Here is a 20,225-nt window from a genome sequence, read left to right on the forward strand (position 1 = left end):
GAAAAGAGAATATAGCTCATTTATAATAAATATCAATAACAATTTGTAACTATATTAGTGATATACTACAGCTATCAAGACCTACCACAATGACCATTTTATTTTTGTACTGGTAATATGAATGACATTGACGTTTCCCTATTAAAAAAAAAGCCCAACCAATCAGAAGCAAAGATTCATGAAAAGATTTATAAATTCCAAAAACAACAAATAGCAGAGCAGTTCGTGTATTTTCGTATTTGACATTAGAGACGTCACAAAAAAGATAAATATTTTTACACGTCGAAAAGTTTTAATTCACATTTAACGCGATTTTCTCTCGAAATAGCACATTTTGTACACCAAAAGGCACCCCGTTAATATAAAAATGAAGTCCAGCATCTTCATTTTAGTGTTAGCTGTTTTATTGTATAATGTATCAGCCAAAATAGATCCAAGAAATTTGAAATGTTTAGGTTCGTAATTTATTCTTTTTTTAATTATTTTATTCATTAATTCTGTATCTAAAGTAGTATTAAATTGATTGCAGTATGCCGGACGACCTTCAAGGAATTAAATAGTGTGATAAAAGGCGTGGACAAATGGAAAAAAGTCGATGTAAGTGTATCACAAATTGATGTATTTATTTTTTTTATATATAAGTTTGAAACTTATTTTGTGAATGTAACGAACATTAAATGTTATGTTGTGTATTAAAAATATATATTTTTAAAGGGATTATGACAATTTTAATTTAATTGGACTACTTGATTGACTACAAACATATGTACTATGACATAAAAGCCGGTCAAGTTCGAATCGAGTGTGTGAATTATAGTGCCTAAGGGCGTTGGTGTAACTTTATTTTTCAGAAGAAAGGAGTCTTCTATTGATCATTTTATACTCTTCTGTGGTTTGGTTATATCTGATTTTCCAGTAGTTGCCATGCTTGGTAGGAAGATTGGCAACCGCAGTTAAGTTTTGATGATATTTTAAGAGGAATGTTGCTGTCCATTCTTTGACTATTAAATCCCCTTAATCACCTCTTACTACATTCATGGGAATGGTACACCAGGACCTCTTTAATCTGAACTCTTTCAAACCCAAATGCCCAGCCCCTGCCTACATTTTCACTCCCCCACCTTTAATACATGTCTTTAATGAGCTGATCAAATGGACATTCCTTTAGCAGAAGACTTTATTCTTTTTCCATTCCTTTTATTCTTTTACGTAAATTACGAGACAAAGTTTGTTATTTATCATTAAATAACTAAAATATTGGATTTCTTTAAAATATGTAATAAATGAAACCTTTATAAATGAATATACACATGTACATTTAAAATTTCATTAGTTTTATTTAATAAAAAAACCCCTATAAATTCTTTGTACTATATTCGGAACAAATACAGAATGCAGGGTGTAGTAGTTATTAATTATTTAAGTATAAATTGCTCATTTACAATAATTGACTATGGCACTTTATTAATTTTCAGGTTGGAAACTTCCGGATGGACGCGAGTGGCAACTTGCAGCAGCAGAAGTTGCCTGCACACAGATCCGCTGTCTACATCTCTGAAGTTATAGATGGAATTTGTAAGTAAATTAAAAAAGTGGTGTTTGAGCAACCTATTTATAGGTTGGAACTTACTTGGAAATGAAATTAGTTTATTTGCATTAAACAGCCTTAAAATTACTGACAAAAGCCATGTGGCCAAATATTTAAATAAAAAAAAATTATATAATTTTTATAAAAAAAAAAACTGAATTTAACTGATCTAGATCACACACCATGTATTTGTGTTGACGCCACGATTGTACAGAAGATGATGAATTGAATATCCATCTTCTTTTTTCTAGAATTGTTTGATTTAGTAAGAAAATGTAGATGTAATTTTTTATACAACTTAGAATGGCAAACAAGCTGACCCTACCCTCCTACCGAGCATGGCAACTACTGGCAAAACTCCCCTTATGCAGGAGGTCTATGTTCAGCAGTGGACAGATAAATATGACGGGTGTCACAGTGTATACTGTGATGTCGATGGTGTCTAGTGATATTCAATACTGGTTCGTTTCAGGTAAGAAGATGGACGACTATGTACGCGTGTATTACAAGGCGACAGGCAAATTGGACATCATGTTACTTATAATGCCGGACGGCAAAATGAATCCGGACTTCTCCAAGACGAAATTCGTGACTGACGACGACCTCAACAAGAGTCTGGAGTACTATGTTAGTATTTTTGTTTATTAACTAGCCTTTAGCCGTGACTTCGCCCGCGTGACGTCGATATATTCGCTGACCTAAAAAATAGTATTATTATACCTACACAGAGCTGGGTGCTCTGCGTAAGCATATTTTTAAAAGAAGACTTTTTAATTATTTGTTGAGTCTACAAAACTTTACTAATTATGTAATTGTTTTTGATAAAATTTATTTTAATACATAAAATATTGGTGTTTTTAAAGAAGAAAATGTTTAATAGATTACTTAGTAGGTTGAGGGACTTTTTGTCTAACAAGTTTTTTGTCTCCCTCTGGTAATATGTTATACGTATTATATGTGTATTTATTATGTATAATTATTTCAGTATGTTACTATGATTATGTTACATATTTTTCACCACATCTGCCCTTCATACGCTTTCTGTTTTCACCTAATGTGTAGCTGGTAGAGAATGCCATATGGCATTAAGCTCGCCACTTGTACAAAGTTTTATTGTGCAATAAAGAATAAATTAATAAATAAATTTGAATGTGTACTAAAGTCAACCCCCCTCCTCATTTCCAGTGCGAGCGTATGTTCGAAGAGAACGAGGATGAGATCACCGATTTGTACAAGAACCGGCCCGAGGACGACGTGATGCCTGACGCGGAGAGGGAGGTGAGTACCGGACATGCCATTGAGCCGTTTCTGAGATTAGCATGCATAAACATACAGACAAATAGACAAAAATTGTAAATACCATTGTTTCGTGTTTTATTGCGTTCATAAAACCCCGCTATAGTAGTTTCTCTTATATCTTTTCCATGTACAGACAGTAACCAGTTACAATTTTATTATATATATATATATATAATAAGTATAAAAATAATAGTAAAAAGTAACTAATTTTATTAATAAAAAGGGGTAAAGAGGTTTCTTCAGGGTCGGCAACGCGCGCGTAATATCTCTGGTATTGCAGGCGTTCATAGGCTACGGTAACCGCTTACCATCAGGGGGGCCGTATGCTTGTTTGCTACCTCAGTGGTATAAAAAAAAAGACATATTTACCATAAAGAAATTTGAATATACCCCCTTATTATTTGTATATAATTGTGTTCTCCAGATATGTTTCAACCATGCTAACTACTGCGAAGACTGGATGCTGCCCAACGAGGAGGACACCACCTGGACTGAGGAGATGGAAGCGGAGTATGTTAAGGTACAATTCGCAGTTGAATTCTTGTAATTAAATTAAAAAGAGACTGTGATTATCACAGTACCATCGTTATAACCGTTACTGTCCACTGCCGAACATAGGTCTCCACCTATTGGTTTTTTTTATGGATGATAATGGAATGGTAACCCCGCCTGCGGTAACGGTATACACTGGCGAGGCACCAGTGAGGGATGATAGATGAGAATTGAAAGGCAGGTCAGTTAGACCATTGTGATGAATAAACTTACCAAGTATATTCATCACCATGTTTTTTTTTTTGGTGAGTGAAAATGGTATGGTAACCCCGCCTGTGCTAACGGGATACGCTGGTGGAGCACCAGTGAAGGGTGATAGATGAGAATGAAAACAGGCCAGTTAGCACATCATGATGAATTCATCAGGAATTAACCATGATAGTTTCCAGGGGGAACCGCGAGGAGCTCGACCTGGTTGGGTATATTGCTAGCAATGGGATTCTCAGTCTCCATTACTTACAATCCCTGTCCCCCCTCATCACGATGGTTACCAGGGGGGACCACGTAGAGGTCGACCCATTAGAGTATATATTATAAATATATATTTAGACATTAAATAAAAAAATAATATAAGTTTTAAAAATAATGATTTACAGGTCCACGGTCCTGACCCATACGGCTTCGGCGGGCTCCCCCAGCCCCCACCAGAGGCGTTCAACACCGAGGATGTTGAAACCACCCCTGATGACGGCGAGGATGAGCAGGTGCTGGACACTAAGGATGAGTTGTAATTGGAAATTGTCATTTAGTAGTTTCAATAGTACCTCAGGCACATTTATGAGAAGGCACCGGATGGGCCATGCCCATCCCAAAGCCATCATTCTATCCCAGGAGCGAGCAAAGCTTCGCAAAGACATGTCAGTATATATATGTACCTTGTTTAAGTGATCATGTCCCACTTAAAAATAACAATATGCTATAAAGAATAACTTAATAAAAAATTTAAAAACAAATAATCGATACGACCATAGACAATTTGTCGATATTCAATAGTATTACGAATAAAAAATCGATTAATCGATTGATTGATTTGATTTATTACTTATTTTATTGAGCACGCTATCATTTAGATAGTTTATTTATTTATTTATTTATTATTCGTAAAACTATAAGCAAAAAGATTTCTTTTTGTAATATGGATTAAAAAAAAACATAGATAGATAGATACTCTTGATTGTTTCCTCCAAAAGATTACAATAGTAAACTTATTATAAATATAAACAATTACAAGAAATAATCACAGTGAGAAAACAATGCGCGACCTTATCGCTAAGAGCAATCTCTTGCAGGCAACCTTTGGATGGAGAGGAGTAATTATAAACAATTTGGTGGGAGGCACGATGAAAAATTTTGTTAGTTCTAAATATGGGAAATGTAATACATATAATATTACGCCGACACGTGATGATTTATTTATTTATTTATTATTTTATTCCATAATGTTGTTGGTAGATACCACATTAACTTCCAAGTTTTAACAATGCTTAGTTACTTTTCATTAGCGGGCTATAATATTATTCTCATTCCATTTTTACATTCCGTATATTATAACGTATATATCTTCATAAGTATTTATTTATCATAGACAAACATTTATACGTCTTCCATTATAGGCATAGAGTACTTATTGTGATAAAATGTGTCGTGTAGTTGGTATGTAGCATTCGTAACTGCCAAATGTATTAATTAAATGTAATGAAACTAAATTTAATTTAACGGTACTCTAACCGGTTTACAATCAGACGGGCCGTATGCTTGTATGTCACTGTAAAAGTATTAAAAAAAAATCTTTTATATTTTTTTTAATTTAAAGTTAATAAATTTCTTTTATATTTTAATTTAATAACTACCTGTTAAACTCACGTGTAAATTAGATCGAGAAAGCTCGACTAGTTTCGGGATCAATTCGTGACCCTTAGTCGTGAGCGGCTGTGATGCGAGTACGAGCCTGACTACGTGTGACTGACTAAACCGGTAGTTATTATATTCAAATCTAATGTATCTTTATGAAACCAATAACAAATTGGTTTATTTATTTAAATATCATCACATTTACTCTCTGTATATATTTCACAGTCACAAAAATAACAGAGGAATAACACCTGAGTCCTCAGGGATGGCAACGCATGGGGGGTATCATGGGCGAAACAGTATACTCTGTTATGTCCACGGTACTGCTCATGTCTATAGGCGACGGTTACCGCTTTCCATCAGGTGGGTCGTCAGCTTGTTTGCCATTCTGAGTTGTATAAAAAAAAAGAATGTATGTCATTAATATAATATTGTTAAATTCCAAGTGATTATTTGTAAGATCATAGCGTGCCTTACTGCTTAATGCAATTTACAATTTGAGATAAATCTTAAAGACTGTTTAATATAATTTTTGATTATATATAATATAATTTATGCTGACGACAGACATTTTGTCCGCGTACTAAAAATCCCTGTGTGTACGCCATTTAGTTATATTTTAAATGGATGATAATGGAATGGTAACCCCGCCCGCGCTATCGGTATACACCGACGGGGCACCAGTGAGGGATGATAGGTGAGGATAAAGCTGGTCAGTTAGCTCATCGTGGTGAATTCAAAAAGAATTAATCACGATGATTTCCGGGGGGAATCGCGTGGAGGTCGACCTGACAGGGTATATTGAAAGCAATGGGATTGCTAATTTCCATTACTAACTATAAGAATAGAACTTACACTTAGTACAGATTGGTCCCATAGGAATTTTTATTTCAAATCAGTTCAGTAACTTAGTTTTTATATCAAAATAACTGGTTTTGCTACTTTTTAGCCTTTTTTTTTTAATAATTAATTATTTATCATGACGGTCACAGTTGAAATTGTTAAAAATGCAAAATTTCCTATTTATATTACAATTTATCATGACGGTCACAGTTGAAATTGTTAAAAATGCAAAATTTCTTAATTGTATTACAATTTATCATGACGGTCACAGTTGAAATTGTTAAAAATGCAAAATTTCTAAATTGTATTACAATTTATCATGACGGTCACAGTTGAAATTGTTAAAAATGCAAAATTTCTAAATTGTATTACAATTTATCATGACGGTCACAGTTGAAATTGTTAAAAATGCAAAATTTCCTAATTATATTACAATTTATCATGACGGTCACAGTTGAAATTGTTAAAAATGCAAAATTTCCTAATTATATTACAATTTATTATGACGGTCACAGTTGAAATTGTTAAAAATGAAACATTTCTTAATTATATTACAATTTATCATGACGGTCACAGTTGAAATTGTTAAAAATGCAAAATTTTTTAATTATGTTACAATTTATCATGACTTTCACAGTTGAAGTTGTTAAAATTGTTTTATATATTTATTTATTTATTTTGTTCGACAAAATGTAGGTATGTCGAGTGCTACGTTCACCACAACGGTAACAGGCGGTAGGTATTAAGATTATATTTATTGTTTTTTTTTTTATTCTTAATACAGATAATATATATATATATATAATAATATGACAATATTTTTTAATATCAGAGTGATGTATATGTTGTGAAATTAGTGTGATTATATTGTTTTTAAAATAAAAATGTTGTTTTTATTTGATGAGTTTTATTTAAAAATATTTTATGTATTTTTTTTTTTTTGCCATGAATGTATTATTTGTGTTATTATAATGTTCTTTTGGTATTTTTGGTTTTTGGTAAGTGTAAATCTGTATATATATATATATATATATATATATATATATATATATATATATATATATATATATATATATATATATATATATATATATATATATATATATGCATGTGTAGATTGTACAATAATTGTAATGAATTAGACATTTTTGCTTATAGTTTAAATTCTTATCTTAAAATGGCAAAAGAAGTGTCTGAATTTAATATGTAATTGTTCTCGGGTTCAATTGTTATTGTATATAATATTGAAACTAGTATAAGCTAACGCTGTGCGTAGCAACTAACGGTGTACAATTTTAAAACAGTTACTTAGTTGAAAAGCTTATTATAGTCAATGTAATGTGAATTGTATTATTGTTGCTGTGCCTAAATGAATAAATAAATATACTTTAAATATATTTTAAAATTGACAAATATAGACATCACTATTTTATAGATACTATTATATATATAAATAACAACCTATCTTCACGCCATGCTCCTTGCGGGGCAAATAACAAGACAACATTATGGAAAAATATTTTTATTCATATAGTATCACATTATTTATCGTTCACGTTCAATAAAATTAGATTATACAAAATATTATTATATAAATTCGTTATATTAGTTAATTTAATTATTGTATTAAGTCAAATCTTAACGTTTTATAGTTAAGTAAGGCTGTGTAAGTCTTTTACAGACGCTGTTATTTGTATAATAAAATAGTAAAATATATTTTTTTTAATCGAGGGTTAAAGAGCAGTAAAGAAAAAAAAATTACATTCCAGACCTAACTAACAAGTAATGTAAAATAGAAAATAATAACAAATGCTTATTGATTTAAATACTTTTTTAAATATATTTTTCTTTTCTGCTTTTAAGGGCAAATCTATCAATAATGTATCTTTTGCCAAAATTAGAAAAAGAAAATATAAGTATTCTTTACATAAAGTAGTTATTTAAAAATTCTCTATATCTTCGAACTATCTAGGTATTTTAACATGATAAATTTGCATAAGCATACAACGCCATCTAGCGTCAACAAAAATAATACAGTTGTAAAATCGTAGTGTTAGATGGCGCTGTAAATATAAAATATGTCGCCGACATATTGCAAATACATTAAAAGGTACATAAAAATTAAAAAAATATATTTGCGACTTAGAAAACGGCAGTGTTAAAAATAGGAATTATCGAAATATTTTGTACTCGACATATTTTATTCCATGTATTCTTATTTATTATTAAATAACTGCATATCCTATATTTGTATACAATATAGAAGACAGTAAACGTTCAACTTTTATATATATACCATTTACAGAGCAACCTGTAACCAAGTTAATGGGGACATTGATCCCCATTAACAACAATAATTAGTCATCATTCCTTTTTTAATGGCATAAAATGGTATGGTAACCCTGCTTGCGCTATCCGGTATACACTGGCAGAGCACCAGTGTGTGATAGATGACGATAAAAGCTGTTCAGTTAGCTCATTGTAATGAATTCCACTAGAATTAACCACGATGACTTCCAGGGGGAACCGCGTGGAGGTCGATCTGTTAGGATATATAGTTAGCAACGGGTTATACCCATTACTAACAATCCCTTCCTCCACTAGCCGCATTTTACTGGTGATACACCCCGCCAGGTAGACCACTATGCCATTCCTGCTGGAAGTCGTCTTGGTTAATTCTTTACGAAATAGTTACTATGATCTAACTGACCTGCCTTCATCCTCACCTACCATTCCTCACTGGTGCTCCGCCAGCGTATACCGATAGCGCAGGCGGGGTTACCATACCATTCTCATCCACAAAAATAGCTTAAAAAATAAGTACATACGCGAAAGATTTCAAGGTCATACAATTGGAGTTATTGTTTATTTAATCTCATACAATACTTGGTATTTTTAGTGCATTATACTTTTTAGTGTTTACATATTAAATGATTTTTTAAAATAATAAAATTGTAACCTCACTAAATCTGTACATAGGAGATATTTAAGAAGAATCAATAAGACTAATGGACGCCAGGACAAAAATTTTTAGAAATGTCTATCGGTCTGTCTGTTTTTACATATTTGTTTTTGGGTTCATACAAAAATTACGTTTGCACATTTATAATATTATTAAGCAATGTCATGTGTATAAAATTATATTCAGGAATGCATTCACTTGGTCCCCGTTTAGATTTTCATAAGACGACACCGGCGCCCCCTGCCGGCGCGCAATCAGCAACACATGCTCCTCTGCATTTCCCCGTGGGCGATGTTGTCTATACTCCACGCGGGTAGTTCCACTTTGCCCGTATGTGTGGCTGTTTCTTCGCTTGGATTGCCTGAAATATATAATTTTAACTGTAAGAACCCCATAACGTCCCACCGCTGGGCATGAGTCCCCCCATAAAGGAATATAACAATAATATGTTTATCGGTACAAAGATTACAGTTTGTTTCAATAGACTTAAATTAATATGTAAACAAATAAATAATTGATCCGACCTGTGAAAGAATTTAAAAAATTAAAAAATTTATTAAGTATACATACATTATCTACCAGACGGAGATTTTGTACAAAAGTCGATTGCTTGAGTACCTCTGTCCCATTCGTGTTTCGACCGTGAAGCAGTTGTGTTTGCATGGCTGTGTTTCGGGTTTGAAGAGTGGGATATGACGTAAATTTACAGGGTACAGAGGAATAACACACGAGTCCTCAGGAATAGCAACGCATGGGCGAAACAGTATACTCTGTTATATCCATGGTACTGCTCATGTCAGGCGACGGTTACCACTTTCCATCAGCTTGTTTGCCATTCTAAGTTGTATAAACAAAAGAAAATACAAAAAATAAAATATTTCCTTTTTATAAGTTTAGATAAGTAGAAAACATGCAGGCCATGTATATATGGTATATAAACTTATTTCGAGGAGCAATCTATGAGAGGTATCGCGGACGTCACAGTATATTCTGTGCTGTCCATGGTACTGCTCATGTGTATAGGCGATGGTTACTTTCCATCAGGTGGGCCGTCAGCTTGTTTGCCATTCTGATTTGCATAAAATATAATTCATTAATTACAAAAAAATCATTATAAAAAAGGCATTTTTTTTTAAATTCGCTAGATTTTTTTTTTCATATATGTCAGATATCTTTGCCAATTCTTATCCGAATTGAATAAGTTTTTAGACATTCAGAGTTCCATTTGTAAAAGTATTGTCAATTCTAAGAGAATTAATTTTTTTTTTTAAATAAGTAACTCCATTTTAAAGTCTGTTAATAAATATTTTAATCGATCAACACAAACAAAAACTGACAAACAAACTTAACAATTAATTAAATAATAAAAAAAAAAAAACAAAGCGCCAATTGGTAGAAAACAGCGTTTGGGTGACAGCAGGAGGGAATGTAAGGCGGGTGACATGGTTATGACGTGCCTATGAAGAAAAACTTTGCACACAACTCTTCGGCATGTATACTTCTGTCACATATTACTAACGGTATTCGCTGTGTAGGTCCCGGCATAGAATGGGCCACCCCTTCTATTCCCGTGGGTGTCGTAAGAGGCGACTAAGGTAGCTTATGATGGAGGGATGGGCAGCAGCGTCCCTCTTAAAACATATGTAAAAGCCTAACTGCGGTTGTCAACCCGCTTGCCAAGCGTGGCAACTACTGGCGAAACTCCTTATGGGGAAGGCTCATGTTCAACAGTGGATAGTTAACGGCTGAAGTCAATAATAATGGTATTCTTCAAATTGGTATTCTATTTTTCGTAACGTCAATTCGTAAATAAATATAGTTGACTTTTTTTAATTATGATAAACTGCGTATATGACGAGCTGTGATTACGACAACCTGAGTACATGACGAGCTGTGATTACGCCAACGTGTGTACATGACGAGCTGTGATTACGCCAACCTGTGTACATTGACGAGCTGTGATTACGTCAACCTGTGTACTTGACGAGCTGTGATTACGCCAACCCGTGTACATGACGAGCTGTGATTACGTCAACCTGTGTACATGACGAGCTGTGATTACGTCAACCTGTGTACATGACGAGCTGTGATTACGCCAACCTGTGTACATGACGAGCTGTGATTACGCCAACCTGTGTACATGACGAGCTGTGATTACGCCAACCTGTGTACATGACGAGCTGTGATTACGTCAACCTGTGTACATGACGAGCTGTGATTACGTCAACCTGTGTACATGACGAGCTGTGATTACGCCAACCTGTGTACATGACGAGCTGTGATTACGCCAACCTGTGTACATGACGAGCTGTGATTATGACTAATTGCGTATATAGAGCGAAATGTGATTATGGTAAATTGTATATACTTGCTACGACTTTGAGCCTTCTATAATAAACTTTTGATTCAAACTTGTCATTTATTAACCCATGTTCCATTGGAAAATTTTCCCAAATTCAGATTTACTAGTAGAACATGTCCGTAAGAGATTGTATAGAAGAACACAGAAGCATACGGTAGAGTGATATAGCGGGACACAGAAGCACACAGCAGGAGACAGAGGAGAGTGGTGGGGTTACCAAACGGCAGCCGGTGGGGCTCACCATCCGCGGAGTCGTACGAACGCAGCGACGCTGGACCCGTGTTGGACATCTTCAGCAGCGCTGCGGCCGTGCTGCGGAACACCTGGTCTATACCCTGTAATGAAGACAATTTTTTTTTAATCGTCTTCTCACTTTGGTTGTATTTTTCTTTTATGCTTGTCGCCTCATAACTCAGTCAGTTGTGGACCGATTTGGAAAATTCTTTTTTTATCTTTTTTTTTTTTTATACGACTTAAAATTTACAAGCTGAAATAAAAACATGGGTAGTTTTAATAACAAACAATATATTTTTTTTTTTTCTCTTTATAACATCAATAGAGATTAAAAATTATGGAATTCGCCTTTAAATTTATTAAGATCTTATGTCACTGTTTTTTCTTTAAAATTACTTATTTTAACATTATACAAAAGACATTTAGAAAGATTCGATTGTTTTTTTTTTTTATACCACTGAGGTGGGAAACAAGCATACGGCCCACCTGATGGTAAGTGGTTACCGTAGCCTATGAACCCGCCACAAACTAAAGTTTCATCCCAATCATCTGGACGAGTGGCGGTCTTCCACCGTGCGTTTTTCAAGGCACTTTCTTCCACGCACAACCATTCTTTGGAATCAACTTCCAGCAGCAGTATTTCCGAACCGATACGACAACATAACCTTCAAGAAAAGAGTATATTCCTTTTTAAAAGGCCGGCAGCACACCTGCAATGCCGCTGGTGTTGTGGGTGATCATGGGCGGCGGTAGTCACTTACCATCAGGTGAGCCGCATGCTCGTTTGCCCCCTGTGTTGTAAAAAAAAAAAAAAAATGAACGCCTGCAATACCAGATGTATTACGCGCGCGTTGCCGACCCTGAAGAAACCTCTTTACTTTTATAATGAACAAAAAACATAAAATTACTCGAGCGATTTTCAAAATTCTTTCACCTGTAGAAAGCTATATTATTATGGCGTACTATAGGCTACATATTGGTTTTGAAAAATTCTATCTAAACGGGCAAAGCCGGGCCGGATCGCTAGTTATCGAAACATATAGTGCTATGTCGAAGATTGACTACGCTGTGTTTTCCACCGTGATCGTATATGAAAACCTATAGGGTACTTCCCGGTTGAGCTAGAATCATGAAATTTGGCAAGAAGCAATGTCATGTAGCACAAGTAAGGGAAAAAATTCTGAAAACTGTAAATTTGTAATTTCCAAAAAAAAAAAATAAACATTTAACTCGATGATTTTGTACGGAACCCTTGTTGCGCGAGTTCGACTCACACTTGACCGGCTTTTTTTTAAAGTTTATTTATTATAACAATTGTCGTCCAAACTCAACATACCTGGTCGTGCAAGGCGGATGTCTCGCAGTAGTTAGCGCCGATGGACGCCGCATACTGTGCCGCCTCTGTTTGCGACACCGCCCTCTTGTCCTCCAAGTCGCACTTGTTACCCACCATCGATAGCACCATGGGCTCTTGTACGTTACTGTGGATTTGAGAACGCAATTAATTCATCATTATCATGTATCAGCCTTGAACTGTCCACAGTTGAACATAGCCTCTCCCATAAGGGATTTTTTTTTAATAGATGAAAATGTAATGGTAACCCCGCCCGCGCTATCGGTATACACCGACGAGGCACCAGTGGAAGATGATAGGTGAGAATGAATGCAGGTCAGTTGGCCCACCATGATGAATTCGACAAGAATTAAACATGATGGTTTCCAGGGGGAACCGCGTGGAGGTAGACCCGAGAGGGTATATTGCTAGTAATGGGGCTTTTAGACCTCATTACTAATAATCCCTTACCCAATAAGGGGGGTTTTGCCAGGTAGTTACCACGCTCGGTAAGTACCAAGCGTATTAACTACTGACAAAACCATCTTACCATCACTTGACGGTAAGTGGTACCCGTCGCCTATAGACATGAGCAGTACCATGGACATAACAGAGTACACTGTTTCGCCCATGATACCCCCCATGCGTTGTCATTCCTGAGGACTCAGGTGTTATTCCTCTGTACCCAGTAAATTCACTGCCATATCTCACCCTTTTTGCTGTGTGGCTCCGGCATAGAATAGGCCACTCCTTCCTTTCCCGCGGGTGTCGTAAGAGGCGACTAAGAGAGGGCGAGGGACGGGCAGCAGCGTCCCTCTTAAAACATCTCGAAAGCCTAACCGCGGTTGTCAATCCGCTTGCCAAGCGTGGCAACTTCTGGCAAAACAGTGGACAGTTAAAAGCTGATGTGATGACAATCTCATCCTTAAACCGAAAAACAGCCTCGTTTCTTTCAAAAGTATTACCGTTTAGTGTTTATGCTGCATTAATTAATTTTTTCTTAATAAAACTTCAAATTCCATTGAAACAGTCCACAAACCTGTGCAGTTCTCTGACCCATCCCTTGATTGCTGAGAAGCTGTTCAGGTTGGTGATATCGAACACTAGTAAGGCAGCGTTCGCGTTTCTATAATACATGGGGGCCATAGACCGAAAACGCTCCTGGCCCGCTGTGTCCCATACCTGGAAATTGATTGATGGAGTCTAAAATCCCAATGCTAGAAATATATGCTATCTGGGGGGGGAAGGGATTGTTTTTTTTTTTGCTGGGTGAAAATGGTATTGTAACCCCGCCTGCGCTAACGGGATACGCTGGCGGGGCACCAGTGAAGGGTGATAGATGAGAATGAAAACAGGCCAGTTAGCCCATCATGATGAATTCATCAGGAATAAACCATGATAGTTTCCAGGGGGGGAACCGCGAGGAGGTCGACCTGGTTGGGTATATTGCTAGCAATGGGATTCTCAGTCTCTATTACTAACAATCCCTTTCCCCCCCGGGAAGGGATTGTTAGTAGTGTGAACTACCAGTTATATTGCTAGCAATATACTCTGTTAGTGGTCCACCTTGGAAACCATCGTGCTGAATTCCTGGTGTATTCATCACGGTGGGCTAACTGACCTGCCTTTTCATCCTCACCTATCATCCCTCACTGGAGTCCCACCAGCGTGTACACACACACAGGCGGGGTTACCATTTTATTATCACCTACTAAAAAATCTTCAAAACAAATCCATACCCACCAGGAGTAAGGATATTTTAATAATGGGATTTAAAAACACCATTGCTAAGTCGACCTCCACGTGGTTCCCCCTGGGCTATCGATGGGCTAACTGACCTGTTTTCATCGTCACCAATCATCTATCACTGGTGCCTTACCAGCGTATACTGATAGTGCAAGCGGGGGTACCATTCCTTTATCACCCATTAAAAAAAGCCACCCACCTGCATTTTGACCCTCGCGTCGTCGACGTTGATGTTACACGTGAAGAAGGACGCGCCGATGGTGGGCGAAATGTGCTTGGAGAACATCTTGCCTATGTAACGCACCACGAGGCTCGTCTTGCCCACACCTGCCATTGTGATATTTCTGTACTTTATTTTACTGAACTTGATGTTATTTTATTTATTTACACGTTTACACACATTAAAACATGTGTACAGGGCGGTCTTAATGCCTGATGGCATTAGAGAATACCATCAGGCACCATTCAACCGTTACGATCAACAGAGAGAAGACAAGTCCAGACTGCCAGTATTTGAATCGTTGCAGAATGATTCACATGCTGGCTAACATACAAAAAGAAAGTAGGTTAAGTTAATGTTATTTATTATACGGTGTCAAAATTTGATTTAGTAATTTATATCTGGTACAAACTAAGATTGTTAAAGTTTTGTGCGCCCTGGTTGCCTTGATTAAAGAATTTATTTATTATTTATTATTATTAAAATGGCGGTGCATAGATTTAACTTAGTGGCGAATAAACTTAATAAATTTATTTTTGCGAATTATTCTTTATTACACACAAACATATTGATAAAAACACTTAATTTTAAAGGGCAAGTTTTTTTTTTAATAAGAGATTTCTTCGAGCAAACCTTTTCATGTCAATTAAATTGTTATTTAAAAATAAACGTAGACACTTATACGATTTGTGTACACTGCAATAAAAACATTTAAAATTATAAAATGTTAAGAAGCGCATTATGATTTATGAATGGGACAGAACTGGAATTTTACGACACTCATATATAGACACACCCAAGTGTTTACGCACTAAGTTATGCACACGCATACACGCACACACACACACACACACACACAGACGCACACGCACGCATGCGCGCGCGCGTGCACACACACACACATTCACACGCACGCACGCACGCACACACATACACGCATACAAACACCTATGCATATCCAAATTCACATTCAATGTCACATATTTAAATTAACCCTGTTCGCCGCACTATAACTGTCAAATTTCAAGCTTTGACTTGCACGAGACAGGCTTTGCCTAGTGTGGGCTCATAGTTATATTGTACTACAGGCTAATTTTGTTTAAGGAAATATAGTATATCTTATATATAAGTAAGAATATTTGTTATTTACATATATTTCACCAGAGGGAGACTTTGTACAAAAGTCGATTGTTTGGGTACCTCTGTCCCATTCGTGTTTCAACCGTGAAGCAGTTGTGTTTGCATGGCTGTGTTTCGGTTTGAAGGGTGGGATATGGCGTGAAATTACACGGTACAGAGGAATAACACCTGAGTCCTCAGGAATGGCAACACATGGGGGGTATCATGGGCGAAACAGTATACTCTGTTATGAACATGGTACCGCTCATGTCTATAGGTGATGGTTACCACTTTCCATCAGGTGGGCCGTCAGCTTGTTTGCCATTCTAAGTTGTATAAAAAAAAAAGTTTATCTGTTTATATATGTAATTTTACCGCATTCGTGTATTCTGACACTTGCCTACAGTTGACTGGGAGCGAATGCTTTTAGCATTAAGTCCGCCATGTACACATATATGTACTAATGAATAAATAAATAAGTCAGTATCAAAAGGAGTATACGAGTATAGCGTTCACATACAACGATAAGATTAACTCAAATACTTGAACCGAGGAGATTAACTGTAGAAAACCACTGCTCTTTATCTAGTAGTCCATGTGGCCATGTAAGGTGACGGACTTTTATAGATAGATAGATACTCTTGATTGTTTCCTCCAAAAGATTACAATAGTAAACTTATTATAAATATAAATAATTACAAGAAATAATCACAATGAGAAAACAATGGGCGAGCTTATCGCTAAGAGATCTCTTGCAGGCAACCTTTGGATGGAGAGGAGTAATTATAAACAATTTGGTAGGAGGCACGATAAAAAATTTTGTTAGTTCCAGATATGGGAGATGTAATACATATAATAATATAAAAATTATCCCTACTCATTATTATATATATATACATATATACACATACACACACATATACATATATATACACACACACATACACACATATACATACATGCATATAAACGCCTACACAAATACATAAAAATATATAAATACTGTTCACGTAAAATATGCAAGAAATAAATATGCTAACCAGACATATAAACATATTAAGGAGATGACAACTTGCTCAAATAAAAGTCCTTAACTTTTGTTTTAAACTTTGTTTTGTTTTAAACAAACTTTCCCTTCCCCTTTTATGGGGGAGGGGGGGGGGGTAATAATAATAGTGTCCAGTAGTTTTGTTGCTAGCAATATCCCCTATGAAGGGGAAAGGGATTGTTAGTTGGAAATTTTTTTTCAATTAATGATAATGTAATGGTGACCCCGCCTGGCGGGGCACCAGTGAAGGCTGATCGATGAGAATGAAAACAGGCCAGTTAGCTCATTATGATGAGTTCATCAGGAATCAACCATGATAGTTTCCAGGGGGAACCGCGAGGAGGTCGACCTGGTTAGGTATATTGTTAACAATGGGATTCTCAGTCTCCATTACTAACAATCCCTTTCCCCCCCAAGTAGATCAGTTGGCCTATCGCGACTAACAATTAATCAAGCACAATACTTTTTAGGGGGAACCGCGTGGAGGTCGAACTAATAGTGTATAGTGCTAACAATGAGATTGTAATTCCTATTACTACCAATCCCCTCTCCCCCCCGTTAGTTGGGAATTAACAACCCCATTGCTAGCAATACATCCCCTCGTACTGACGGCGGCGGTTTGGCAACCGCAGTTAGGCTTTGCTGATGTTTTGACGCTGCTTTCCATCCTTTACCCTCCCTTAGTCGCCTCTTACGACAGTTACTGGAAAGAAAGTGGTGGTCCATTCTATGCCGGGACCACACGGCGATATTATTGCAGTCGATTAAATTATGAAGTTGGTTAAAAATGGTTGCACAATATGAAAGAATACAGTGTTCCAACTGTAAAATAAATACGTAACAGATGCGTCAGTGCGTTAAAGCGTAACCGAGCATTGTAATAGCCACTTGTATGTTATGAAATGTATTGTCCTCTTTTTAAATAGTATTTTAAATAGAGAGACGTAAGAAATTCAGCAGATCTGCATTATTTGTCATCATGATTTCCTATTTTATGGACACTCATTGTTGTACATAGTTTCTTTGATGGATGGGCAGCAGCGTCCCTCTTAAAACATCTCCAAAGCCTAACTACCAGAGGCAAACTTTGTACAAAAATCGATTGCTTGGGTACCTCTGTACCATTCGTGTTTCAACCGTGAAGCAGTTGTGTTTGGATGGCTGTGTTTCGGTTTGAAGGGTGGGATATGGCGTGAATTTACAGGGTACAGGGGAATAACACCTGAGTCCTCAGGAATGGCAACGCATGGGGGGTATCATGGGCTAAACAGTATACTCTGTTATGTCCATGGTACTGCTCATGTTTACAGGCGACGGTTACCACTTTCCATCAGGTGGACCGTCAGCTTGTTTGCCATTCTAAGTTGTATAAAAATAATAACTGCGGTTACTAATTCACCTGCCAAGCGTGGCAACTACTGGCAAAACCCCTTTATGGGGAGGCTTATGTTCAACAGTGGACAGTTAAAGGCTGGTATGATGATGATTTATTCTATAATATAATTATATTGAGATTATCAGAGTAAGTTATTTGTTTCAGAAGAAATTAAAAAAATTAAATAATATATTTATATAAATACTAGCTTTTACCTACAACACCTATATGACTATTCTTGATGAATTAATCATGATGGGCTAACTGGCCTGTTTTCATTCTCATCGATCACCCTTCACTGGTGCTCCGCCAGCGTATCCCGTTAGCGCAGGCGGGGTTACCATACCATTTTCATCCATCAAAAAAAAAACTATGCATATTGGTCATTCAAGTAATCGTTAGGCTTTGTTCAATAAGTATTTTTTAATAACAGTTTTAAACTTATTAAAAGGTAGATCCAAAATATCCTTCAGTACCTTATTATAAGATTTAATCTCCATTCCCATAAAAGACCTATTAACTTTTTGGAAATAATACTATTATATATTATATTCATACTATAACTCCTATGGGACAGACAGAACTGAGGACCTCTATTCTTATACATTTTTATAATTCTTCACATGGATACACAGAAAATATTTTTTTTATCCATGTGAATTGGGAGGAAGGGATTGTTAACAATGCGAACTACCACTTGCTAGCAATATACCCTGTCACATTGACCTTCAGATGATCTCCCTGGAAACCATTGTGTCGAATTCCAGATGTATTCATCACGATGCGCTAACTGACCTGCTTTTTCATTCTCACCTAGCATCCTTCACTGGTACTTCGCCAGCGTATACCGTCAGCGCAGGTGGGGTTAATATTTCATTACTTTTTAAAAGATTTTGAGTTCTCCTAATTGTATGAAATATGAAACACCTACTGTATAACTTGAGTCAGTTTTAGTTTTAATGAAAGATTAACAGTACTTGTTGATATAAAATTAATTAACATAGATGTTAATTATTACTTGAATACATTAACATTTTTTAAGTGGCGATACATACCTTGGGATCCTAAAACAACAATTTTTGCTTCAATTACTTTCATTTTGATAGTTTAAACATACAATGCACTACATTTGTAAATAGAATCTTTACATTATAAAATAAAAATAAAACAAAAAAAATAAAAACAACAATTTCAACTTTGTTTTCTTTTACGGCAGTGGAAGAACATCACTGTTCAAAGCAACAAGTATACTAATAATTTTAAAATCACTGTGTCGAAACGAGTCACATTGTTTTTCAGAGTCTATCTAATTTGATGCGATTATCAGTAGGTTTGCGTGCTACTTTGCGCGTAGAGCGAGAATATCGAACAATGCAAGAAAACAAATTACATTTTCAGTTTGATATGGTTTGATAGCCAACAAATCAAAGTTCAATTGAAATGGGGTACAGAGTAAGTACAGGATAAAAGTAATAAATTCACTATCTTCTTTAAGAGTAGAAACTAGTTTATTCTGAAGAAAATTAGAAAATGATTCTATGCAGTGAAGTAGAAGTAACAATAAAATAATAGAAATGCATATTCATGTATTTTAAAACTATTTGTAACTTTATGGGAGACAGGCGTGACAGATATGTATGTATGTATGTTGTAACTTTATTTCCGTAAAATATTCATATCGCGATAGACAAGA

General features: G+C 35.8%; 2 protein-coding genes across 3 annotated transcripts; one reads left to right on the top strand and one right to left on the bottom strand.

Moving 5' to 3' along the window:
- Nucleotides 1–241: 241 nt before the first annotated feature.
- LOC113511358 (protein seele) lies at nucleotides 242–7,029 on the top strand. The gene is made up of 7 exons (XM_052898350.1): nucleotides 242–455; nucleotides 530–597; nucleotides 1,476–1,575; nucleotides 2,061–2,215; nucleotides 2,774–2,866; nucleotides 3,312–3,407; nucleotides 4,036–7,029. The coding sequence occupies exons 1-7, from the start codon at nucleotides 368–370 to the stop codon at nucleotides 4,168–4,170; spliced, it is 735 nt and encodes a 244-aa protein (XP_052754310.1). The 5' UTR covers nucleotides 242–367; the 3' UTR covers nucleotides 4,171–7,029.
- Nucleotides 7,030–7,639: 610 nt separating this feature from the next.
- On the bottom strand, nucleotides 7,640–19,966 carry LOC113513657 (uncharacterized). 2 transcript variants are annotated; one of them, XM_052898352.1, is made up of 6 exons: nucleotides 19,588–19,966; nucleotides 14,970–15,097; nucleotides 14,064–14,206; nucleotides 13,028–13,172; nucleotides 11,699–11,792; nucleotides 7,640–9,456 (listed from the first exon to the last, which is right to left on the bottom strand). In XM_052898352.1, the coding sequence occupies exons 1-6, from the start codon at nucleotides 19,628–19,630 to the stop codon at nucleotides 9,350–9,352; spliced, it is 660 nt and encodes a 219-aa protein (XP_052754312.1). In that variant the 5' UTR covers nucleotides 19,631–19,966; the 3' UTR covers nucleotides 7,640–9,349. The 2 variants fall into 2 exon arrangements, with proteins under 2 accessions (XP_052754312.1, XP_052754311.1); XM_052898351.1 differs by having other exon boundaries at nucleotides 11,675–11,792; nucleotides 19,588–19,965.
- Between the last annotated feature and the right edge of the window lie 259 nt (nucleotides 19,967–20,225).

Source organism: Galleria mellonella, unplaced genomic scaffold (assembly GCF_026898425.1).
Source record: "Galleria mellonella isolate WM207_F2 unplaced genomic scaffold, CSIRO_AGI_GalMel_v1 utg424, whole genome shotgun sequence".
Classification (NCBI taxonomy): domain Eukaryota; kingdom Metazoa; phylum Arthropoda; class Insecta; order Lepidoptera; family Pyralidae; genus Galleria; species Galleria mellonella.

Excerpts from the sequence above, each read along its gene's own strand:
- LOC113513657 (XM_052898351.1), bottom strand. The coding sequence starts at position 19,630 with ATGAAAGTAATTGAAGCAAAAATTGTTGTTTTAGGATCCCAAG. Across the intron at positions 14,207-14,969 it reads ACGCGAGGGTCAAAATGCAG|GTATGGGACACAGCGGGCCA; the intron begins GTGGGTGGCTTT and ends ATCAATTTCCAG. Across the intron at positions 9,457-11,674 it reads GCCCCACCGGCTGCCGTTTG|GCAATCCAAGCGAAGAAACA; the intron begins GTAACCCCACCA and ends TATATATTTCAG.
- LOC113511358 (XM_052898350.1), top strand. The coding sequence starts at position 368 with ATGAAGTCCAGCATCTTCATTTTAGTGTTAGCTGTTTTATTGTATAAT. Across the intron at positions 456-529 it reads AAGAAATTTGAAATGTTTAG|TATGCCGGACGACCTTCAAG; the intron begins GTTCGTAATTTA and ends AATTGATTGCAG. Across the intron at positions 598-1,475 it reads ACAAATGGAAAAAAGTCGAT|GTTGGAAACTTCCGGATGGA; the intron begins GTAAGTGTATCA and ends ATTAATTTTCAG.